This window comes from Chelon labrosus (assembly GCF_963514085.1).
Source record: "Chelon labrosus genome assembly, chromosome: 14".
In the NCBI taxonomy this organism is placed as follows: Eukaryota; Metazoa; Chordata; class Actinopteri; order Mugiliformes; family Mugilidae; genus Chelon; species Chelon labrosus.
This window is the reverse complement of record NC_140347.1, coordinates 14,205,141-14,229,956: the sequence shown is the minus strand read 5'-3', so window position 1 is coordinate 14,229,956 and position 24,816 is coordinate 14,205,141. Positions and strand designations below refer to the sequence as shown.

Below are 24,816 nucleotides of genomic sequence, written 5' to 3'. Positions count from 1 at the left end.
TGTTGTAATAATAGAAACATGTGTGGGTACAACACAATAAGAGTCAACAGCGCATCCTTCAAAGTGAAAACACAGCTGAATCAACAGCTCTCTCGGTTATTTTAAACGGATGATGAATACAATAACCTTCACGAAGCTGAGATTTAGTGTGAGACTGTTGTATTAGGATGCGTTTGTTTTCACTAGCGTGCCTAATGAACTGGCAAGTGAGTGTAGTTGAATTGCTCGGCTATTGTGGCCGTGATTTGACTGTTTCGTCCCGGCTGTTCGTCATCTTTTTGTCGCATTTCTCCTACATATACAGTAGTTTAACTACTGAAGGCTCCTCAGCCTGTGAAAGCATCATGTTTTCACTGACACCCTAAGTTCACATGCTTATAGGTAAACCGATGCGTTCAAGGTGATAGAAAATGCGTTTCATTGCGGCTGTTGGACGTAGCAAGTAACGGAAAACTCAACCATCCATGATTCTTTCATGAAGCTCCAATAGACGGGTCTGTTTTGCAGAACACGTTCTAATGTGTTTATACGTTGTGTTTTTATTGTAAGCAGTTAAAACCGAGTTGGTTTTGGAAGCCGACTTCTGATGTTATCGCGTCTGAATTTCACGTACGTTTAAAAAATGACTTTGTCTTTTAGATGACGGGCTTGTTAAGTGAGGAGTTTTTATACAGTTGTACGAGGTGAGCCAGGAGTCAGACCAGCACCTGGAAATATTTAGTCGCCACTGAGCATCAGGCTAACCTTTACATTAAAGAAGACATAATTAGAGCTGCTGTTCGGTGCACTCCGTCATGATTTCACAAGCCTGCTTCTGGTAAAAGCGTACTAACCAGAGTTCCTTTGTATTTTGCTTTGACGGTTAGTCACGGCTGCTAAGACCCTGGAAACCTCTCTTTCACTCTCTGCTGTGAAAATACACACACACACACACACACACACACACACACACACACACACACACACACACACACACACAGTGATAATACTTTTCTAGTCTCTGCAGCCAAGAATCACAACGCAGCACCGTGTTTGAAGAAGAGACACCATCCAGTTGTAAATCTCTCTCCCTGTCTCTCGCTCAGATAATTGGCTATCTATCCTCATGTTCTCCTGTGTTTGAGTAAATCCTCTTTGCTATGTGTTGAGCAACCCTTTAAAGCATTTTATGGGTTGCGACATGCTGACTGAAGCAGATACGGAGCGTGATTACGCTGAGATCTTAAACTTCTATTGCGATGACTCACTGTGACCGGTCCGGTCTCGACAAACGCGAAAAACAACAAAATTAGACTGATATATATTGGAGCTGCTCTCTCACAAGCAGAAATGATGATTATATGATTTTTAACGTGGCTTGTATGTATGTTTCTAAAAGGGCAGCGTATTATAGATGTAGTTATTTCAAGGTCTGCTGGTTTCCCGGTTTAGTTCAAAGACAGCGTCCAGATGTGCGCGCCTGTGCACTTATGCATGCTCTGCAAAAAAAAAAATCTGCGCTCCATAGAAGCCTTTATGTACTTGTGGTCTTGTGTTCATGGCACAGCGGGGTATTAGGAGTGTGTATTAGGAGCGTGTGTCATCAGAAATCGATGGTGGCACATCTGGTTGTGTTTAGGCCCGGTCTGCGGCGGCAGACTTCTGGAGACGAGGAGGAGAGCTCTGCTCTTCAATTTAGGAGGGTTCCCATGGAGCACCTCAGGCTAGCGAGTCATGAGAGTCTATCTGTGTCTGTGCATCTGTGTGTGTGTTCTTGTCCTCGGTATATTTTAGTGGGACGCACTGTTTGTGTGAGGGAGGCTGAGTTGTTTGCTTTGACTTGATTGGACGTTAGATTTACTCGCAGTGTAGACACATCAGACATATGTGAATGTTAAGGTTTTTGCTTTAAGTGTACTGTTAATCAGATGCTGGTAAATGTGTCAATATCCAGATTGTTCTTTGTGTGGGTGTGGGTGTGTGGGTGTGTGGGTTGTCTGTTCTGTGTGTTTATGAAGCTGCTTCCTGAAAGCTACAAGCATCCCGTGACCCCCTAGTGTTTATAGACACGAATGGAGTTTAATTAGACTCTCACGTTATGCAACAGCTAAGGGTTCATCTCGAGGCCTCAGAATGAGCACGATAATAGGAAAACCTACTGGATGGATGGATGGAAGGAAGGAAGGAACGAAGGACGGGTGCAAGATTAAGAATGGACAAAAACGTCCATGGACAAAAACGTCCATGAAAGATTGATGAAAAGATGTCGCAGAGACAGAAATGGGAATGAAGCCTGGATAATGTGAGCACGGGAGCGCAGAGGTTTCGTTCTAGCTTTGATAAGTCATGCTGCCTCTGATGCCTTTGATGTCCGCGGAGGTATGCAAGGTGGGAAAAGTCTCAGTTAAAGGGGCGTCGACGAGTTACAAGGGGGATATTTAATCCGAGCCCTCTGCGCTGTCGGGATAAAAAGGGAATTAAAGGCCAGGGATGAGGTTTAATTAGGAGGAGAGTGGAGGCCTTGTCCGTGGGCTCGGGAGTGTGCAGACCCAATAAACGCGAAATAACCGGCCGGCCATCAAAGCCGACACGATCCGCTGCAGATACGGTATCAGCGGCTATAAACCGGCAGAAATGATGTGGAGCTTTATGGTGTCATATAATATCATCTACTACAGCTCATGCGCTTTAAAGTAAGGTTTAATTGTCCACTACTTTCAAATCATTTCTGAAATCTACGTCAGACTCCATATCAGATTTCAGTATAAAGTCTGCGCTGGTTTTACTGGAAGGATAATTATTGTCGTGAGGGAAAAGGAAGAAACTTTTCAAATTAGGCAGTTTAATTGCATTTGCATCAGACAGTATCACAGAGAACATCGAGCGAGACTGATGCAGATCTCCTGTTCAAATGTGCAATTAGCTGTTTAATTACGGGAGGTACAAGACCAAGACTAATCAGAAGTCTGAAGCTTAGAAGTTGGCTAAGACGTGTTCGAAATAGACAAAGTTAAAAAACAAACAAATAAAAAAAAAACTAAAAAAGAATTTGGGTTGGCCAGGCTGCTGCTTCGGATCAAACAGAAATATATCAGCAAGCATGTGGAATAAAGTCTGAATATTAATTCCTGTCACTTTTCCCCTTTCATCACAAATACCAGGAAGCATGACATCATTTGTTCTTGCACTTTTTATTTCAGATTCCTCCCTTCGTCTTGTTTCCTGCATCAACTAATTTGTTCTCGTTGTGTTTTTACAGAGTGAAGAATTCCACATTTACACTCAGTACTGCACCAACTACCCACGGTAAGAAACCCACCCCTGTGTGTGTGCGTCTGTGTTTATGTCTGTACAACATCCTTATCTCATCCCGATCTCACGTCCATAAGCCGCCGTCTTCCCAGCATCTCACATGGCTCCATTGTGCACTTTCGTTCAGTGCGTTACCTCTGTTTCCCCCCCACCCTCCCCCGACTAACTGACACTCTCTATAGAAGCCTCCTCTAGAAGAAGCAGGAGTCAAAGAGTCTACCGTCAGTTGTGCCTCGGGGTCTCTCTCCTGCTTCTGCTCTTGTTTTTTTTTCTTTCTTTCTTTCTTCTGTCCTTTTATTCGTGGCCTATTGACAGAGTTACAGCTGACGCGCTGACAGATGGGGGTATTAAGCGCTGTCACCTTATCATAGCTGGCGCTGGTAATGTTTTATCCTGCTTTGTGTCGAGCGCCGTGGTGCCGTGGGACACCTGCGTGGAATAATGTGTGTTGGTGTGCGATTAAATCGGGTGAAACTTGAGGCTGTTCTTCACGCGGTGATTAACTGCGCCTACCTAACACACCTCTTCCTCTGGCCACCATTTCTATTCCACAGTAGATGTTGAGATAGGCACGCGTGGGAGAGAATATTCACGAAGTATTGATGACTAATTGAATGCTGATTGTGTAACATTGTGTGAAGGGCATAGACTGTATAAAGATGTACGGAGGAACGGCTCCTCAAAAGTGAAGCCAAAGCAAGTAGAGCTCCCCCTGGTGGCTGGCTGCAGTATAGGTCATAAGCTCCGCCCCCTCCATGTTATCGGACTTGGGCCGAACTAAAACACTAAAATACACTTCAAATATTTTTTTCAAGGATGGTTTCTGTCATTTTAGGTGGTTAATATAATGTTGATGCATGTTCAAATGAAAATTTTTGGGATATGTTTCATTTTAGTTGGTTATTTGACGCTATAGAAACAGGATGTGACATAATGACGACCACCAGTTGCCATAATCCAACATTTCCCTGTAACTGATTGAGGTAGAGCAGAGCGTAGTATTAATCAAACAAAACTGCGTGTGAGTCTGGTGGAAGTGTTGTCAGGTCATCAATATCGTGGCTCCACTCTCGGACCGTACCGCGCAGACTCTGGCTCCAAGATGGCGCCGCCCCGTATCCCCAGGGAAATAGTTTGGCCAATGAGAGGAAGTGGCGACACGTTGTCCATATTTATATACCGTCTATGGTGAAGGGCCTGTTGTCAGCTGTTTGACACAGACCTTCTCCCACATCCACACCACAGCTGGTGACCCCTACCAAGGTCACACACGACACACACAAGGCGACTCTCGCACACACACACGCACAGAGAGAGAGGCTGTAGATGTATCATGGTCATACTGAGCTCCGAGGTCGGGTTTCCTCCAGAACAATGTGAGGCCTGTGTGGAGCTGCACTGGAATTCAGACATGCAGACATGCACACACACACACAAACACAGAAGAAAGACACAAGTTCGCAACTGTCTTTTTCCACCGTGGATGTGTGTACACGCACACACACATGCAAGGCTCCGCTTGTAAGTGAACGAGCTCTTTATTCGTTCAGTAGGTCACACAGCAACACAAGCGCCGCCAAGCACTAAATTTAGGCTCTTACAAATTTGCGCAAAAAGTGCTGCAAACTAAAATTAGCGAGTGTTGGCCGACAATAAAAGCGGCGAGCGACTATCGGTCAATTAGAGAGCGACATCCGAAGCTGAAATAGAGCTTGATGAGCAATTTATTGAATGTCAGTGGAGTTTTTGGGTAAAAAAAGAAAGATGCAAAACTGTCCAAATGAGCAATTCAAAAACAAATAGCAGTGCAATTAAGTAAGGAACAAACGAAAAACAAACGTTCATACCTAATTGGACCATATTGTCCAGACTCAAGGCTTGATGGCGATGTCTTTGAGTTCATATTCCCTTCTTTTTGTTATGATTTTTATCCCCGATCAGGTTAAACTTTCCTTTTTTTTTTCAGCAGGGTCTATCAGAACACCGATTGCAGCTCTCACTCGTCATCACCGTCAAATTACGGTTTACTACACGTCCCTGACATCTTATTTGCCGTGTTCTGTCTCCACAGGTCGGTAGCCGTGCTCACAGAATGCATGAGGAACAAGGCGTTGGCCAAGTTTTTCCGCGAGCGCCAGGAATCTCTGAGACACTCCTTGCCCCTGGGCTCCTACCTGCTCAAGCCAGTGCAGAGGATCCTCAAGTACCACTTACTGCTGCATGTACGTCCTCGCAAACGCACGCTGACACACAGACAATTAATCTTTGCCCGCAGAAATGTAAGCGAAGGGAACGCCCTTGTTAAGTTCACGCTAATGTTTTTATTGTCGAATGCAAATGCATACGGTCAAGCCCCCGGCTGAGCTCCACTGGAGAAGCCAAATGTTTAGACATATGGTGCTCAGTGTGCATGCTCCTGTGTATGCGCTCTCATCTGAGTGCATGCATTGTTTTTTATGAGCCCGAGAGCAGTAGCATGTATTCGCAGTAAAGCGTGCACCAGTGTGTTCGTGAACGTGCATGCGTGTGCGAACGTATCACTCACGCCGGGTTTGCATGTGCCGCCTGTGCAGGAGATAGCCAACCACATGGAGAAGGACACAGAGACCTACGAGGTTGTGCAGGAAGCCATAGACACCATGCAGAGGGTGGCCTGGCACATCAACGACATGAAGAGGAAGCACGAACACGCCGTGAGGTTGCAGGTAAACACGAGATGAGAAAATTATTTGTAGCTGTCACTCTCGTCCCATTTTTCCCCCCAAACATCGTGTCCGGCATGCTTTCTGTGTCTCTCATTAGCTAAAACCGACAGACTAGCTTCAAGCTCTTTTTCCAGGAGCCAATTTTTTTTTTATTGTGCTGCGCAGCAGTTATGTGAACCCTAGGTTTGAATCAGCCAAGGCCCCGATCCTCCCCACATCTTACGCAAGTCACTGCATTTTCCACTGGGCTAATGATGGCCTTGCATAAGGAGGACACATAAAAGGGAAGCTTAGTTTCTTTTATCTGCTGGGAGACGGAACGGTCAGATGAATGCAGGAATGTGTGGAAACATTTTCTCCAAGTGGCTGGACAAAGTATTGGCTGTCAGTTGTTTTCTTCTTCGTTACATATTATATATTATACTTACCACTGTCCCTTTTAATTTTCCCTTAACTTTTTTTTATTTCAATCACTCAGTAGACACATCCTCTACGTCCGTCTGCTAGCTTAAAACTGGATCAGTTCTACTTCATTATTATGTGCTCAAAAATCTCCTCGCCATCGCAAGTGCATAATTGTTTTTTCCTGTTTTCTGCTGAAACAAACGATCAATTTACTCTCCTCATTACGTAATTCTCTCCGTGCTGCAGGAAATCCAGAGCCTCCTGACCAACTGGAAGGGCCCCGATCTGATCGGCTACGGGGAGCTGGTTCTCGAAGGGACGTTTCGTCTGCAGCGAGCCAAAAACGAAAGAACTCTCTTCCTGTTTGACAAGCTGCTGCTGATCACCAAGAAACGAGAAGAAACCTACACGTACAAGGCTCACATCCTGGTCAGTCACGCAGCTTGAGGCGCTATGCGTCCCAAAGAGACTTGACGGTATTCTTAAACATGACGTCCTGATTGTCTCTTGCAGTGCTGCAACCTGATGCTGGTGGAAGTTATTCCTAAAGAACCGCTGAGTTTCAGTGTCTTTCACTACAAGAATCCCAAACTGCAACACACAGTCCAGGTATAGCAACACTGCATTAAAAAGCCACATAAATCATAACAAACTCCAGCTGAGTGTAATTGCATGTTTGAAAATGTAGCTCTCAGCAGCAGTGTACAAGAGTGTACTCAGAAAATGTGCTCATTGTTCTTGTCTGATTGTTTTATAGCTAGTCAGGGATAGAGTATTGTTCAGACCCGTCGAGAGCTTAAAAGCTGATGTTGTTACCTAAATGTCGTGTTTTGGGCTAGCACTGGGAAAAAAACAAGTCTGTGATGTAAGAAAGCCAACCTTGCAGCTGCCTTTAAAGTGCACATGTGACGCTAGCTTCTCTTCCTCAGGCCAAATCACAGCAAGACAAGCGCATGTGGATCTTACACCTCAAGAGACTCATACTTGAAAACCATCCTGCCAAAATCCCCGCCAAGGTGAGCGCAGCTGTCTCTCTAATCACTGGTGACGTGAAGGCAGATTTAGAGTGGAAAGCATCGGAAATGTAACTTTCCTTCTCTGTATTCGTTTTCCATGTGTCTTCCACTCATTTACTGTCATTCTGATGGTTGGGCCTGCTTGTTAAGTGTCAATCTTGAGCTAAATGTTTGAATCAAGGCTGGAGTTTGGCGCCACCTAGTGTCTGATTTTATATTGATCCATTATCTATACCTGTTGAACTCACCCGAACTTTGTAATTTTAATTCTAGGCCAAACAAGCCATTCTGGAGATGGATGCAACACGTAAGTGCCAATTTACATTTATTTAGATTTATTTTCATCTTCGCTGCAGGTATACAGTATGTGTTTATGGGATATTGTTTTCTGTCATTTCTCCAGATCATCCAGGGTTTCATTACAGTCCCGACGGTGACAAGAAGGATTCCCCTCAAACCAAGGAAGGCCCCACTCCTCGTAGAGGACGCAGGAAAGGTAAATAGAAATAAAAATAGAAAAATATAGAGTTCACTGAGCGAGAGAAGTTAAATTAAAGCTTTATTCCCCTAAATCAAGCTGCAAAAATACAGACAAAATAAAACCGATAACATACTAAACATGCACCGTTACAATTATATGGCTGAACTTGGCTCTTCATACTTTATTCCGTCTTCCCAGAACCTCTTTCCAAATTATTGAAGAATGCAAAGCAGAACGCTGCCAACACCGATGGTGAAAAGGTGAGTCAAGATGAACCTGACGACCAGTTTTAACACGTTTAAAGCTGTAAATACAGATCTCATTTAACCAAATTTTAACCCGTCCTCCTCCTCCTCCTCCTCCTCCTGCTCTCCAGCGAACAAGTCTGGGTGCTACCCTGCTTTCCCCGGTGTCCCAGCTGGCTCTGGGCACTATAGGTCGCAGCCGTAGCCTCATCAACCAATCACAGGAGTCCCTGGATCCGGGCGATCACTATGACCACAGCGACAGGGAGGAAGGGGAGGAGCCGCATCAGCAGGATGCCGATGATGAGGATGACAGCGGCCTGGTGAGTTCATGCAGGCCAAAACGGGACTGTGTTAAAATGACGTATTACATAGGTCCTTCATCATCCGTCCACAGTGCTTCAAAAATGCTAACGCTGATAACTCTGAATTCAGGGAGGCAGAAAGAGGCTCAGGGTTCCTGGCAAAAGCAGCAGGAAGAGGCTGAACCCTCAAGCATCGGTTGACCACATAGAACAGTGGAAATCATTTAACATGAGCCCCTCAGACCTACAGGTACTGTAATAATTCATACCTGCATTGCAGTACATTGTTTTTTTAGACTGTCTCAGTCACATGCTAACCAACTTATCTCTGCTTTCTTTCAACTCAGAGAGCAAGAGAATCACTAGTAAGGGAAGGAAGTCACCACCCTCCTCTTCTCAGGACGCCTCGCGTGACAGAGGAGCCTCCAGACTCCCCTATTCCTGCTGTAATAGTCACAGAAACTGACCCCTCTGTGAGGAACATTTGGGCGGACCATCGGGCTCGCAGGGCCATGTTCCCCACGCGTCAGAGGACCATGCAGCCTGATGACGAGGAAGAGGACATCTACCAAATGTTTGTCCCCACAGAGCCAAGCGGACCGGCGGAACCAGAGGTGCCCCCGGAGAGGTCAGAGGCTCCGTCATCGCCCAGGACAGCTCGGCCCTGCAGCTGGCACGTTGAACAGGTGCCAACGGTGCAGATTGACCCGCCGCCCGATAGCAGCAGAGTCCTGCGGAGAGCGAGCAGTGCTGGGGAGAAGGCTACGGAGGCTCGGGAGAGCCCCAGAGATGATCAGTCCGGCAACCTGGATGTGATCCACACTGAGTCATCCAGCAATGACATATCTGGGTCCTCCTCAGCCGAGCAGCTGACGATAGACGATATTGAAAATGTGTATGACAATATCAGCTATGAGGACCTGAAGAGCATGGGCCTCATCAGGCGGGACCATGAAGAAAGCCAGTCGAGGAAAGAGACATGTGTAGATGTACAGGGTTCACAAGGCGAGGCAGCTAAAGCACCATGTCCTCCAGGGGTCACAGAGTCTGTGGTTGAAGCAGATGCTTCGTCGGAGAGCAACCGCTCCTCCACACAGGAGGGCAAGCCTTTTGGGACGTGTGAACTCAAGATAGTGGAGGAGAATATCTATGACACCATCTGTTTTAGGGAGCCACCGCCAACAGAGACAAAGGGAATGAATGAAGGCAATAAACAAAAACAAGAGAGGGACAGCCTAATGGCCTCAGAACAGGACCTGACTGAGAGTCTTGGAGGGTTTGTGTCAGAGGAAAGTCTCCACTCTGGAGAGGTGGAAGGACCGGAAGCCTCCAGTCCTGTCCCGTGTTCTTCTGAGCGAGATCTTTCCTCCTTTTCTGCCTCTGAGAACTTTTCCCAACGCCCACAGAAAGGAGATAAGATGTCTGAGCAGGTTGACGAGATCTGGAACGACTTGGAAAACTACATCAAGAACAATGAGAAGAAAGCTGATCGACTTCCTGCTGCATTCCCCGTCAGCGCCAGCGAGTCGCCTAAGAAGAAGGCCTCATCTGTCAAAAACAGTCCAACGAAGAGCCCTCCTGTAATTAGTCCTCAAGCAGCCAGCCCCCCGGCCAAGAGTCCCCCAGCACATCAGCCTAAAACCCCACCTGTCACCTCCACACCTTCATTCACCATCCCACTCATCAACCTCCCTGACCTGCAAAGCGAAGGCACCACTGAAGAAGAAAGCCACAGCCCTGATCCAGCGTCACGCCCCCTTCCCGCCACCCCAGAGCCCCCGCCAGGGACGGTGAAGAACATCCGTAACAGACTGGCTCGCCTCAGCAGCGGCAGCTTTCGCCTGGAGGATGACGACCTGGTGGAGCTCCCGCAGCGAACCCCCACTCCGAGAGACACTTCCCTCAAGGACCTCCACAGTTTGTTTCCAGGGGAGCTGGCGGGTCTGGACTCCCCCCTGGCGTCCTCCTCTCTCCTTCTGGGCGGGTCCGTGGACCTGGACCAGATGGAGAAAAACAAGAGCCGTGTGTTCCTGATGGCACGGCAGTACAGTCAGAAGATCAAGAAAGCCAACCAGCTGCTGCGCATGAGGAGCATGGACCCCGGAGACTCTTGTAGTCGGACCAGAGCGGAGAAGAAACAGAAGGACCTCGCTGCCATCTTGGAGGAGAAGAAACAGGGCGGTGCAGCCATAGGTATCTCATCTCTTTCTGTCTCCAAATCGTTATTAACCTCTGACTGATACTCAGGGCACTTGTAAACCTTCTTTTAACTCATAGTTTTGGTTTGTCAGGCTAGTTTCTCCGTCTGTGCACTTGTGTTGCGTTGTTTCTGCTGCCACCAAATGGCCAAAAGCTGATACTGCAGGTTCATGAGTAAGACTTGAAAAATACACCTTTGCTCATATCCTCTGTGTTTCCTCTTCAGGTGCGAGAATAGCCGAATACTCCCAGCTCTACGACCAGGTGATGTTTAAGGATTCTCCTGGTCAAGGTGGTCAGACCTCCGCTACTCCACATCACATGCACCCAGGGCTGTCGTCCTCCCCGTCCATGCCTGAGACCTCCCTGGAGGAGGACTGGCTCCACTCCACTTACAGCAATGGAGAGCTGGCCCGGTTCATGTCTTCCGGCGAAGGCGGGGAGGCCCGGGCGTCTTCTACCCCTCAGCGTAGGCTCACCTCCGCCTGCTCCATCCCTTCTCTCAAGACCCTACCCCCCTCCCCAACCACTCCTCCGTCACAGAGGTGGAGCTCCTGCATGTCGGCGCCGAGCGAGAAGGAGGAACACGTGTACAGTTCCATTAAGAGGCATCCCTCCTTTAACGCGCCATCTTCGCCCTCCTCAAAGTGTCCTCCGCCGGGTCACTGTCAGTCAGTCGGCTCTCTGGGCGGCCAGCAGCAGGAGAAGAACCATCAGTCTGGACTCAAATGTAACGGACCCGCTGTGGATCGATCCACAGACAGAATTCACGGCCCCAGTCTGGGCCGGGTTGGTCGGCAGAGCAGCCTCCCGGAGTGGTCCACCCAGGGACACTCAGATCTCACCCTGCACGACGGCCAACAGGTGGTGGTGCTGAATCGGGCCTCGGCGCTGAGCATACTCACCGCCACCCAGAACTACCTGGCCAACTTTAAGGACAACGGGGAAGACGACGATGACTATGTAGAGATCCGCTCAGAGGACGAGAGCGAGCTCGAGCCGGACAGGGTGGCGCAGAGAAATGGCGGCACGGCGGCCCTTTCCGGTCAGAACCGGGGCCTTTTGCATTCTCAGAGCCTGCCGTGCACCCCGGTCCGCACCTGCAACCCGCTGAGGTCTCTGGACCGCGAGCAGCTGGAGAAATACCTGTGGAGCGAGCCGCAGCAGAACCAGCCCAACATCGTCCAGTCTCTGAGGGAGAAGTTTCAGTGTCTGAGCTCCAGCAGCTTTGCCTAAGAGCCAAATATACATTAACATACAGCATATATAGCAACAAAGGGGACACTACTGCTTTGCCTTGAATGACTTTCATCATAAACCACAAACAACAATAAATATTACACCAATATTTGTTACCGTTAATGGTCTGAATGCCACATCGAAGCCTGCTCGTGAGCTGCCTTAGCACTTCCAGACATCTGCTGGGAAAGGTGGCGAGTTGTTGTAAAAAGCAAAGTTCTCAGTTTGAGCGTGACTGAGTGGGTTTTAACAGTCAATCAGTGAATCTTTAATGGCTTTCCACGTGAGCCCGATAGACAGAATTGGAGTCACATGAAGTCACATTGTATAGTTAACGGCAGTTGAAATCTCTTCTGTGCAGGTGCATCAAACATCGGACGGTTTTAACCCGTGTCAGGAGTTCAGTCATAGCTCTTTCTTTTAACTTTGCTCTTAAGGTTATTTTAACTGCGTCTTCACCTCTAGCTTTATCTTAACCTCGATAGGAGAGGGTGAAACCCAGTCACGGCTAGCGTTTTTAATCGTGCTTACACTACGAATCAGCTCTGAAATAAGCCGCTTTACAAATTTACAGATTTGCAGTCTTTGGATTTTGCTACTCGAGCTAGTTGGTTTTAGCAATAACTGTAACAAACAGGGCGCAGCTGTAAAGAAATCACAGCATTCGGTAGGTTTAAGTACAACTAGACCCCGTGAGGCTATTATGAAGTTGCCGTGTGTCGCTCTATCTGCCAGCTTTGTCGTCCGTAGGGGTATCGTGCTTTAAAAATCCAGAGAAGACGCTGATATCTTAGTGAGTCTAATAAGAAGCCGTAGTATTTATTTTGAATCTGTGAGCGAATCACAAAAGGTTTTTACGTGTAATAATCTGGGGGCGTCATCTCGGTTCAACTCAACGAGTAGATGATGTGTCTTTTTAAAAAAGAGAAATAATGCTAATTTGTTTATAAGAGGGACCACAAAGGAGGGTTAGTTCAAGGACTACAGTACTGTATTTGGTGTACATTTGTTTCTTTTTTGTTTTGTTTTTTTACCTTGTTTACTGTTACACTACTGAGATCGCACCCACGCTCATTTCATTAAGGTTCACAGTTATTTTCTCTCCCCTTGAAGCAAACCCAGGATTTACGACACACACACAAACACACCCACACACACTGCGTCCTATTTATTTGAAAGCATCACTTCCCCTTGTCACTCTTACTGCAGGCCACAGGCTGGTTGTAAATGAAAGTAAAACATATTTATTGAAAGATCCATTACAATTTATGGACTCTCACCAAATTCGAATCAGATACTGTGAATGTTATCAGAGAATTGTCGTTTTTCTACCACGCACTGGTTAAACAATCAATCACGAGTCACGTGAAAAGCTGGTGAAAGCACAACACTGCGGCCTAGTTTTCATTCAGGAACTCAAACACAAGTTAGGAATATGAAGTATGTTTTTTTTTTATTATTATTTTTATTTTTCATTGTATATTTTTTTGTCCTCTGTTTCACTGGTGGGGATTGTTGGTCTTCATTGACTCTTATTTTGCACTTTTTTTCTGTTTCTTTCTTTATTTTTTATTTGTAAACACTTTGTAAAGATGTACATTTTAGGAAAGTTATTCTTGTATGCCATAGGTATGCTTTATAATGCTTTGATGTTTAAGTTAAGTGTTCTGTATTTTTTTTAACTGCCTAGTTGTCATTGCTCAACAAAACAATGTATTGGAGGTAATAAATTCAGATTAAACTAACGTTTTGGGCTTTTTGTGGTTATTATTAATTGAAAATGTCAGTGCAGCAGGTGGAGCTGCAGGCGATAAACATTCAACAGGGCATAGACGCATGGCATAGTAGTGGAACATTTGAGAAAAAGCAGCATTGAGATTCTTTACATGACTAAAAGTACAGTTATTATCTTCTTCTGTACCCGCTTATTCCTGTTAAGGGTCACGGGGTCTGCTGGAGCCTATCCCAGCTGTCATCGGACAAGAGGCAGGGGTACACCCTGGACAGGTCTCCAGTCTATCGCAGGGCTAACACAGAGAGACAGACAACCATTCACACTCACATGCACACCTACGGCCAACTTAGAATCACCAATTAACCTAACCAGCAAGTCTTTGGACGGTGGGAGGAAGCTGGAGTACCCGGAGAGAACCCACGCAGACACAGGGAGAACATGCAAACTCCACACAGAAAGGCCCAGTCGGCCCATGGATTCGAACCCGGAAAAGTGCTGTTATTAGCACAATCCCAAATATCCACTGAAAAAGTAGAAGTTGGTAAGCATAACCGAGAGTATCAAAAAGTAATTTGACACAGAAAAACAGTCCCTGTCAACTAAGATTGTGTTCATTTGTAAGCAGCAAATTTAAAACTGTTGTTAGAGGCATCAACATTATGGGTTGCAATCCTCTTATTGGAGTTCGCCATTATTCAAGATATTCAGACCATGGTTAAAGTCTGCTCAAAAATTGTTGAACAGCTTATTCAAAGTCTTGCTTCCTTATGTGATTAGCATACGGTGTTTGCGGACAAATAAAGTGATTTGAATTGAATTGATTCATGAATTATATATTTATTCAGCCTCCACCCCTTCAGCCTTTTATTTTACTTTGGTTGGTTTATCACGGAACTGTAGTTATTAATAGTGGTTGTAGTGAACTAGTGACTTAGAACCTGATATGTTTTGTATCTTTAATATAATTTACTCTTTTTCTTCTCTTACCTTGTTCTGTTTTGTATAGAAAACAGAATAGATAACAATTTTCCCATAGGGATCAATAAAGTTTCATCTTAAATGATTTCATTCTTCTTTGGATTAATATAGTTATTTTTCCAATCATAAATACAGAGATTTAAAGTCACACCAGTTTTCTTTTTCTTCTCATCTTTTAGTGTCTTATACTAGTTTTTTAATGCTTTTGATGTCCGTTATGTATTTAAACCCTGTTTTACGGTGACCTTGGGTATTTTGAAAGGTGCCTATAAAAATAATGTATTATTATTATTATTACAGTCACATGGAGTCCAATAATTTTGATCCAAATAACTGTCTAATTATTTCCCAAACAATCAGTTGACAGTTCATCATCATTTTAAACACTAGTGTGTCTGTAGCAGCATGTCATCTGACAATGGTATAACCTTACTGCTGACTATATTCAGATTCAGATTCAGAAAACTTTATTTGTCCCCGGGAGGCAATTTAAGGCACAAGTGAGCAGCATAACGTGCAAGTACAGATGTTTTAGGGAAAAAACCAAAATAGAAAAAAATAGAACAAATACAAAGTATATACAAGTTACCTTGCCATAAATCTTTTAACTATCCAGAATGTCCATGGAGAATGTAAACCGACTGTAGGAGTAAAGTGACTAAAGTGCAAATCAAGAATCAAGAATCCTTTATTGTCATTATGTGAGAACATAACAAAATTTTGTGCGGTAGCTCCTGGCTTAAATAGTGCAATACAAAAGACATAGAACAGGCAAAATTTTTAACTATAAGAATAAAATATGATTAAAAAAAAGGAAAAATACAGCTGTACAAATATATACATACAATGTAAACAGTAAACACAATATAAATTAGTCCTAAAAGAAATAGGCAAATAATAAATAAGATGGAGACAAAGTAAGAAAAAAAAAGACAAAAATCTTATATCTATATTTTGAATAAACAGAACACATCAATAAAGTATTTCTCCACAACAAAACCAACAGCAAGGGGGCGCTCTGACAGTTTATTGTAAAGTAGACAACGTCCGAAGAACAGAGAAGACGTAGAAGAAGACAAAGTCGAAGAAGAAGAAGAAGAAGAAAAAAGGGTGGCGCTAGGTTTTGGAGGCATGCTGGGAAGTGTGGTTTATGAGAAATAACGTGACAAAATTCACTTTTCATATTTTATAAATGAACTGCTTGTCGTGACACTTTCTCGTAGATTTGAGGTTGAGCACCGCTACACAGTTAGACGCTCTTACTCGGCATAGCGCGAGATTTTTTATATTTTTTTCTTCTCGAACCTTCTGCTTAACGCCGGTTTACCCAGAGTGCACCGCGCCGCTTCCTTTCTTCTCGTCTGGGTAGTGCTCCAAAATGTCGCTATTAGATGGTCCGTTAAACGTGCTCGGCCAGAGGACATCTGGCGAATCTGTCCGCACACAAAATGGTGAGTTGTTGCACTGTTTAAGTTTATGCGTCGGGTGAACTTAACGTCTTTTCTGTGCGTTGGCCGCGCGCGGCAGGAAAAAGGGGACTCGTTTACTGCGTATGGCACACACGTGCGGCTTCTGCTAATGCTCAGCTAACTTTATTGTCAACTTGAAAGTCCGAGTTCCGTCTTTGGTGGAAATTTTCCAAAGCGCCACAAAGCCTACTCTTTATACACGGTTTGCTTGTAATCTTGCTAACATTTAAAACACCGCCGCAGTCCCATGTTAGTACCTTCCATTCGCGTTATAATGAATGGACGGCTATGCTAGTGGGAGAGAAAAACACTGTCATGGTCTGAAGGTGTGGCTAGCTGACTGTGCGCCCCACTAAATAAAATGACAGAATATGTTATTTATGTGTTGCTATAAGTTAATGCAGGCATGAAACTGCACATATCGACTATATTTAATTGTAGAGAGTGTGTTATTTCTTGCTAGCGAGTTACAACTTCCTCTACTTTGCAGTCATGGCCGCATCATCCATCGCCAACATCGTCAAGAGCTCCCTCGGACCCGTCGGGCTCGACAAGATGCTGGTGGACGACATTGGGGTGTGTGTCGCATTCAGTAAAACCTACACCGTTTTTTATTTTTTTTGTGTGGGTGTGCGTGTACAAGACGCCGAATTTTAAACTCCTTAGTTGCTCATGAGTTTATTTTCATGTCCGTTTTGACAGGACGTGACCATCACCAACGACGGAGCAACCATCCTGAAGCTGCTGGAAGTGGAGCACCCAGCTGCTAAGGTCCTGTGTGAACTGGCTGACCTGCAGGACAAGGAGGTCGGAGATGGGACGACGTCTGTGGTGAGCGGGCTCAGCAGCCGACTCTAGCTGACTTCCATCAGCCTGTGCTTCTGTGCTTCTTAGAAAATACAGTTTCATTATGTGACTTAAAATGTCCTGTTTTAGTACCATGCATCTGCCTCTTGTTACGGATGTGTGGCTATGCTAACAGGAAAGAGGAACTGTCATTCAATGTCTGAAGGAGTTGAGCGGCCTCATTTCTGCCACTCCCAATGAAAGGATGATACAGTGCTTATAGACACCTACTGATGCGTGCTATTTTCTAGGTGGAAAATAAAAACTGGTTTCATGTTACGTTGTTCTTGGTGTTACCTCATTTTAGGTCATTCTTGCTGCTGAGTTGCTTAAGAGCGCAGATGAGCTGGTGAAGCAGAAGATTCACCCCACATCAGTCATCAGTGGATACCGTTTGGCTTGCAAGTAAGATGATGCTAATGTAACTTTTAACACATTATTTTTTAAAATGGGCAGGATCTGTTCCGGTTTTCTGATGTTCAAACACGTTTTGTCTTCATCCTCTAGAGAAGCAGTGCGCTACATTAATGAGAATCTCACCATCGGGACAGACGACCTCGGCAGAGAGTGCCTCATCAACGCAGCCAAGACCTCAATGTCTTCCAAAATTATTGGAAGGTATCCTTTTTAGTTGAATGAGCTGAAAGGAAATTTGTACAATTTGTATTCGGCGTTGTGTGCATACGCAGAAAGCTCCTCTCCGTTTCATGTGTCCGCCTTGACTCTGAGCCTTCAGCGATGCAGACTTCTTTGCTAACATGGTGGTGGACGCTGCCCTGGCTGTGAAGTTTGTGGACGGTAAGGGAGTTGCCAAGTATCCCATCAACTCTGTCAACGTGCTGAAAGCCCACGGCCGCAGCCAGAAAGAGAGTTTCCTGGTCAACGGATACGCGTTGAACTGCACAGTTGGATCACAAGGTACGTCTGTCACGAAGTCTGAAATTCACACATTGCAAAGTAGTCTGCACAAAGGCTGCTTATTAAGACTCCCATTTAAATTTGCTGCTATGTCTTGTTTGATGATGTATGCAGTGATACGCGTGGGAGACAGTACACTGGCTTTGAAGAATGGAGTTGCAGTATTTTGCAAACTGTGGCACTTCTTCTGGCCAAACAATAGATTCATAGCTGGAATTAAAGATTAAAAAATTGCAATTTATTACTGTTTTCCTCATAGTGTTGTTTAATTAAAATAATCTATGTAAATGTCCCTTTACATATTTCCAGCATTGAACACATATTGTGTTTTTCTTTATCTAAAGGCATGGTGAAGCGCGTCGTCAACGCCAAGATTGCTTGCCTGGACTTCAGTCTGCAGAAGACCAAAATGAAGATGGGAGTCCAAGTGATTATCAACGACCCAGAGAAGCTTGACCAAATCAGACAAAGGTGCCTGAGAGAAAATATCTCTGTTTTGCGTTCTCTCTCTCACACACACTTAAAAATCCTCCCATTTAAATTTGCTGTGGTGCTGAATCATTAGCTCACACAGTGATACGCGTGGGAGAAAACATAAGCAGCTCAAAGTCAAGGCCGCGCTTTCTCTTTAAGCTGCTGGTCTACTGTTGTGGGCTGGACACTGTTTGGTTTTGCAGAAAGTCAAATAATTTGTAGCTTCGTTGCGGCATTGTAAACAAAACTGACATCTAAATGTTTGATTTCAGGGAATCCGATATCACCAAGGAGAGGATCCAAAAGATTTTGGCAGCTGGTGCAAATGTTATACTGACCACCGGAGGCATTGATGACATGTGTCTGAAGTATTTTGTGGATGTTGGAGCCATGGCAGTCAGAAGGGTTCTCAAGAAGGACCTTAAACGCATCGCCAAGGCTGCAGGAGGTAGGAAGGAAACACAATGCTTTTTTAAATCTGTGTACGTATTTTAATGTCTTCAGTTTCAGTAAATATCGCTGCGTTTCATTTTCTGTCCGTTCTTAGCCACCGTCTGCCCTTCTCTGACCAACTTGGAAGGGGAGGAGACATTTGAGGCCACTATGCTCGGTCAAGCCGAGGAGGTCGTGCAGGAACGCGTCTGTGATGACGAGCTCATCCTTGTTAAGAAGTAAGCAGCGGTTTAAATATTTTATGCTCCTTTCAGGTGTAAAACAATCGAGTGTGACAAGTACACACTGCTGTTAGCGGAACTGATGCATCATTTTCCAACTTTGTGTTCCCTCAGTACCAAAGCACGCACATCAGCCTCCATCGTTCTGCGTGGAGCCAATGATTTCATGTGCGATGAGATGGAGCGTTCACTGCATGATGCTCTCTGTGTGGTCAAGAGAGTGCTGGAGTCCAAGTCTGTAGTACCTGGAGGAGGCGCTGTGGAGGCAGCTTTGTCCATTTACCTTGAGAACTATGCTACTAGCATGGTGAGCTTTATGAAAAAATATGTCGCGATTTGCAGCTATTGAGGGATCGGTGGAAGTTGACCTCATTGCTTTTTGCGTCTTCAGGGTTCCAGAGAGCAGCTGGCCATTGCTGAGTTCGCTCACTCCCTCCTCGTCATCCCCAAGACATTGGCTGTAAATGCAGCACAGGACTCCACTGACCTGGTGGCCAAGCTTCGGGCCTTCCACAATGAGGCTCAGGTTAACCCTGAACGCAAGAATCTCAAGTGGTGAGACTTTTCCTCGGTGCTCTAGTCATAAAATTTAATGTCTGTTTGTACATTTTTCTTCTGGAAATTTGGTTCTTGATGCTAAGTTAGTTGGTTTGAGTGTCCTGGCAGACAAGCAAACAAAATATCCCTGGTTTGTCAAATAGTTTCATCTTCCTCATAGACACTAGGTAAACATTAAACATTTTTGTCTCTTAGGATTGGTCTTGATTTGGTCAACGGCAAACCCAGAGACAACCGCCAGGCTGGCGTGTACGAGCCCACCATGGTTAAGACAAAGAGCCTCAAGTTCGCCACCGAGGCCGCCATCACCATCCTCCGTATCGACGACCTCATCAAACTGTTCCCAGAGCCGAAGGAGGGCGGGCAGTCGTACAGGGACGCCGTGCAGTCTGGATCTCTGGAGGGTTAGAAGGCTGTGATTGGTCCAGATAGGTTCAACGTCTGTATTTATACATAAGGAGCTCTTCATGGCTGTCGCTGTAGTGTAGGCCGTGCACTTTTTGCCTGTTTACTGTTCTCCCACTCCCTTCTGCTTCCAAAGGAACTGTAAGTGATTGTCTTTTTTTTTGGACACTTAATAAAGCTCCAATGGTTGTAAATGACCGTTGATTTTGTTAATTCAAACTGGTGTAAATGGTGTTCTGTGGGATTTGAATCAACAGGTTTGGAAAAACTCCATTTCTTATAGTTCTTTAATGATATGTCGGACAGATTACAGGTAAAATGTTTGCAGTCGTGTACAGGAAGCACTAGGTCGGAAAAGGCTAGCATATTTAAACCTTATGGCACTTAACAGGGTTAAAAGGCTGCTGTCAATACAGTTAATCACACAGAGAAGGTCCTTTTATTCCACACGGGACCTACTGGAATGTTCAGCAACAATTTTAGCACAGACTTATTTAATGACGTGAACAATTATTGATAAATTACCATACAAGTTAAAAAATATGCTCTACAGAGAAAAGTAGCAAGTCTTCCAGAATCTGTCCATACTGGGCACTTTACAGTTTTAGTGTTCCACTACTTTCAAATGACTTGGTGAGCTTTTAAAGGGACAGGTTTCTTTTGAAGTGAGGTTATATGAGGTACTTATCGTAGTCGGTGTGTGGTGGTTGACGCATCCTCAGTTTAGAGAAGCAGAGGAGTACTGGCACAGAAGCCAAGCAATGACTTGCTGTCTGTGGTTAATATCAGTTTAAGTGTTCGCTATATTTAATCCAGACTTCATTATTCAACAGTGAGTTAATTAAGTCTGTTTTATTGCTCTCTTCAAAGCCAACCGACACCTGGTGGCTTTGTGGGTTAGCTTTAGACCAACAACTTGTGTCACGGGAGGTAAAATAGTGTAAATACAGCACAATTTATTAGATTTATTTCAGGTGCATAAAATGTTTTGCTGCTAACCCCGTACAAAGTAGTTAATTGCTTGACTTTTATGCCAGTTCACTTTTTAGCTTCTCCAAACCGCGGGTGTGTCGACTACCATCTACCACTTCAAATAAAACCCAATAATCCCTTTGTCTACTTGCCAACAGCGACAACCTGCAGACTAAAGCCAAGTTAGCACATCTGTTATAAGAATTTAAAATTACTACTAGTTTATAAGTTTTTTTTCATATATATATATATTATATATTTGCACTGACAAGACACTTAAGATCCAACATTAAGTTATAAGCATACACGGCTAAAACCTGAGGAAGGTTTCATTTCACAGTGAGAATAGTTAGCAATTGCTGGAAAAGATCACATGATAAACTCATTGCCTCAAGTACAGTTAACTGGAAGAAGACGGGTAAACTTTAGCTTTCACCCTGCAGTGTAAACGATCAGATAAATTATCCCTCAACATAAGATCAAGTGCAATCTCTTAAGCAGCGTTAGACGTCAAATCTCAATCCCTCTCCACACACATGGCGATACCCATCCCTCCCCCGATGCAGAGGGATGCCACTCCCTTGTGTCCTCCAGTCCTCTGGAGGGCGTGCAGCAGAGTCACCAGCACTCTGCAGCCAGACATACCGATGGGGTGTCCCAGAGAAATGGCACCGCCACACACATTCACCTGAGAGACCAAAAGAACAACATGTCATTGTTGGAGTAGAGCTGAATTGAAGAGAAATTTTGTTTTGGCTGGAATCAAAATGTCCTGTTTGATACATTTGAAGAATTACCTTGTCTACATTCAGGCCCAGCTCTTTGACCACAGCAATCGACTGCGCGGCAAATGCTTCATTGATCTCAAATAAGTCAACCTGGTCCAGCTGCCAGCCTGCTTTCTCGATCTAGAAGGAAAAAGTAAAAAGCCACGATGAAGCCAAAATCAAAACACGCACTAGCTTTGTCGCGCGCTGAAAATTAATCGCTGCCGACTTCTCACCGCTTTCTTGATGGCTGGTATCGGCCCAGTTCCCATGATAGAAGGGTCAAGGCCAGCTTGAGCCCACGACACGATTCTGGCCAGGGGTTTTAAACCTCGCTTCACGGCCTCTGACTGGCGCATCAGAACAGTTGCTGCTGCTCCGTCGTTAATACCTGCAAGAATATATAAAAGCAGCTTTAAACATCCTGACATGACATGATCACATTTAGTCAGATGAACCTGCAGTGTCACGATTCATGAGCAAATCAGGAACCTGAAGCGTTTCCAGCGGTGACGGTGCCGCTGCTGTCCTTGACGAAGCAGGGCCTCAGCTTGGACATGGCGTCCATGGTGCTGCCGTGTCGAGGAAACTCGTCCACCTTAACTTCCACTGGACCTGCAGGTGAGAGAGATGTGTTTTCAGTACTTGCTCACAGAGAGACAATAAAGTTAATACACCAATGAGGTGATCCCCACCTTTTCTGGATGGCACCATGACGGGGACAATCTCCTGATCAAAATGTCCTGCTTTCTGCGCGGCCTCCGTTTTGTTCTGAGACTGGACGGCGAACTGGTCCTGCTCCTGTCGAGTGACGCCCCACTGCTTCGCTACGTTCTCAGCTGGTGGAGATAGATCACCGTGAGTACTGATTGCTTCAACACAATAAACAGCAGTGGTGGTTGTTTATGTGAAACTATCAAGTGGATCCAGACCTGTGATTCCCATGTGGTAGCCGTGGAAGGCGTCAGTGAGGCCATCAGCCACCATGGAGTCCTGCAGGGAGGCGTCGCCCATCTTCACCCCTGCTCTCATTTGAACCGTGTGAGGAGCCTGAGTAGACAAAGAGGAAACAAGCAACGTACTCGTCATCTCGGATTTAAACGAACAGACACATTTAAAGAACAATTTCTGGATAAAACAGTCAAGAAGAGTTTTGTCACAGCTATTGAAACAATCTCCTCTCGTCACCCACCCTGCTCATGCTCTCCATGCCTCCTGCCACCACCACGGAGGCCTCTCCAAGCTGGATGGACTGAGCCCCCAGACACACCGCCTTCAGCCCAGAGCCACACACCATCTGGCAGCTCCATGCCGGGACAGGATAGGGGATGCCTGCTCCAACGCTGGCTCGACGTGCCGGATTTTGCCCATTACCTGAAAGATAGAAGAGGGTTAGAAATATAATAAGTAGTAAAAAAAAATATATTGCTCATACTGTCAAACATATCTTTTGGGGTTTTTACCAGCTGTTAGGACATGTCCCATGATAACCTCAGAGACGTCTTCTGGCTTCACGGCAGCCCGCTTCAGGACGTCCTTGATCACCACTGAACCCAGGTCATGTAGAGGCACCGTGGACAGAGCACCACTCAGGGACCCTTTGTATAAAATGGGAAGTTAGTGCAGTTATCGAAGAAAGTCTAAAGTCTATATATCTGAGAGGAAGTTTCTATATTTATTCTATAATATAGTTTCTATATTTTATTTTATTTTATTTTAGGCGTAACAACACCAAAGCAAATTCCTTGTATGTACGATCATGCTTGGCAATAAAGTCTTTTCTTATTCTGATTCTGATTCTAAATTTTACATAGGGTCGACACTACCTGCATGAGTTTATCAAACTCTTAAAGGGAAATATATAAAAAATATAAATAATTTGTCTCAAGACCAGTTTCTTGTTTCCAGAAATCAAGTTACTTAATTTGAAATACTACAAACAACAGAATTAATCCACTGAAAAACCACCTAATTGAAGCAAATACAAATAATACACACATATTATAGTAAATTAGTAAAAAAAAAATAAGTTTCCGTTTGCCAATGTAATTATTGACTTTGCTAAATCAATGTAAACACCTCTTGTAGTAGAAACGCCCAAATTGGCTGCAGGCGCACTGGACATGTTCGAGGCAGCCAATGGCAACAGCCTCGTGCTCCGTGGCACTATGGTCAGACAACCAATCAGCGGCCAGAGAATACAACTGACACCGGAGCGGACCAATCAGAGCTCTGCAAGACTTTACGTATGATTTAATTGAAGGACGCGTGAACCACTTTGCTGAATTAAAAAAGAAAAAAAATACCGATTTATTCACCTGTAAAGGCAGCGCGTGCGACTATTAATGATGTTAAATGGAAAACGTAGTAGCTACAGAGACAGGTCATCTCAAGAACGGCTACTTTGACAGCAGCAGCAGCAGCAAGCCTCAATGCAGCTACAGTGGAAGTGTTAGAGAAACTTATTTTATATGAACGCGAATGGTACTTAAAGAAGAGCAGACTTTACCGATTGGTGTCCGTGCAGCGGAGACGATGACGACGGGTTCGGTGTTCATTTTTGATATAAAGGGTTTGTTCGGAGCTGGAGTCCTCTTCTGGTGAGTGCTGTCCCTGTGTGTCCACACAGCACCGTGCTGTAGTCTGTTGACACTGTATCGATGACTGAACTGAATGAAATTTTGTACCTAAGTGGAACCAGTGGGAACCACAGCGCCGCCCTCTGGTGGGGAGGTTGAACTGCTACACCCACGTATAAACCTATACTCCACTTAAACTCTATTATTTATATATTTTTTTATACGTTTTGTATTACTTTTCAAATAGTATTTTATCAAAATACAATGTATTTTTTGGACTATTTGAATCTGAATGACTGAACATATTGCTGTATTTGCATGTATAACATATTCAATGCAGCTGTATACTTTATGCTCATGTGCACTACTTTAAATTACCGTAGCCTGTCCATTTCTACTTTTGTCTGCTATTTTAATGATTAATTTCTCTCCTGGGTTCAATAATTTATATGCCATTAAAATGCCAGTTTTATTTTCCCTTTAAAAAAAAACAAAAAAAAACTGAACCAGTTTTAGACTGTAAATAACACGCTAAGCCCATGTTTATGCATTATT

The 24,816-nt window shown here is 44.7% G+C and overlaps 3 protein-coding genes across 3 annotated transcripts in view; 2 read left to right on the top strand and 1 right to left on the bottom strand.

Moving 5' to 3' along the window:
- LOC311499312 (pleckstrin homology domain-containing family G member 1) overlaps nucleotides 1–14,128 on the top strand; it is a 32,927-nt gene extending 18,799 nt beyond the window's left edge. Inside the window, exons 5-17 of the mRNA XM_084560256.1 lie at nucleotides 3,239–3,285; nucleotides 5,363–5,513; nucleotides 5,865–5,996; nucleotides 6,648–6,830; nucleotides 6,915–7,010; nucleotides 7,331–7,417; nucleotides 7,691–7,724; nucleotides 7,821–7,913; nucleotides 8,097–8,158; nucleotides 8,275–8,466; nucleotides 8,579–8,698; nucleotides 8,796–10,641; nucleotides 10,874–14,128. Coding sequence (XP_084416382.1) covers nucleotides 3,239–3,285; nucleotides 5,363–5,513; nucleotides 5,865–5,996; nucleotides 6,648–6,830; nucleotides 6,915–7,010; nucleotides 7,331–7,417; nucleotides 7,691–7,724; nucleotides 7,821–7,913; nucleotides 8,097–8,158; nucleotides 8,275–8,466; nucleotides 8,579–8,698; nucleotides 8,796–10,641; nucleotides 10,874–11,883 — 4,053 coding nt within the window. The 3' untranslated portion in view covers nucleotides 11,884–14,128. The remainder of the gene's footprint in view (nucleotides 1–3,238; nucleotides 3,286–5,362; nucleotides 5,514–5,864; nucleotides 5,997–6,647; nucleotides 6,831–6,914; nucleotides 7,011–7,330; nucleotides 7,418–7,690; nucleotides 7,725–7,820; nucleotides 7,914–8,096; nucleotides 8,159–8,274; nucleotides 8,467–8,578; nucleotides 8,699–8,795; nucleotides 10,642–10,873) is intronic.
- Nucleotides 14,129–15,796: 1,668 nt separating this feature from the next.
- On the top strand, nucleotides 15,797–20,162 carry tcp1 (t-complex 1). Its single transcript, XM_084560146.1, has 12 exons — nucleotides 15,797–16,050; nucleotides 16,559–16,644; nucleotides 16,771–16,899; nucleotides 17,222–17,319; nucleotides 17,422–17,532; nucleotides 17,651–17,832; nucleotides 18,177–18,303; nucleotides 18,579–18,754; nucleotides 18,854–18,977; nucleotides 19,095–19,287; nucleotides 19,372–19,535; nucleotides 19,734–20,162. The coding sequence occupies exons 1-12, from the start codon at nucleotides 15,978–15,980 to the stop codon at nucleotides 19,945–19,947; spliced, it is 1,677 nt and encodes a 558-aa protein (XP_084416272.1). The 5' UTR covers nucleotides 15,797–15,977; the 3' UTR covers nucleotides 19,948–20,162.
- Nucleotides 20,163–20,192: 30 nt separating this feature from the next.
- acat2 (acetyl-CoA acetyltransferase 2) lies at nucleotides 20,193–24,323 on the bottom strand. Its single transcript, XM_084560147.1, has 9 exons — nucleotides 24,192–24,323; nucleotides 23,146–23,280; nucleotides 22,875–23,056; nucleotides 22,615–22,732; nucleotides 22,378–22,521; nucleotides 22,175–22,297; nucleotides 21,919–22,073; nucleotides 21,713–21,823; nucleotides 20,193–21,603 (listed from the first exon to the last, which is right to left on the bottom strand). Exons 1-9 carry the CDS (start codon nucleotides 24,238–24,240, stop codon nucleotides 21,433–21,435), a joined length of 1,188 nt encoding a protein of 395 aa, XP_084416273.1. The 5' UTR covers nucleotides 24,241–24,323; the 3' UTR covers nucleotides 20,193–21,432.
- Between the last annotated feature and the right edge of the window lie 493 nt (nucleotides 24,324–24,816).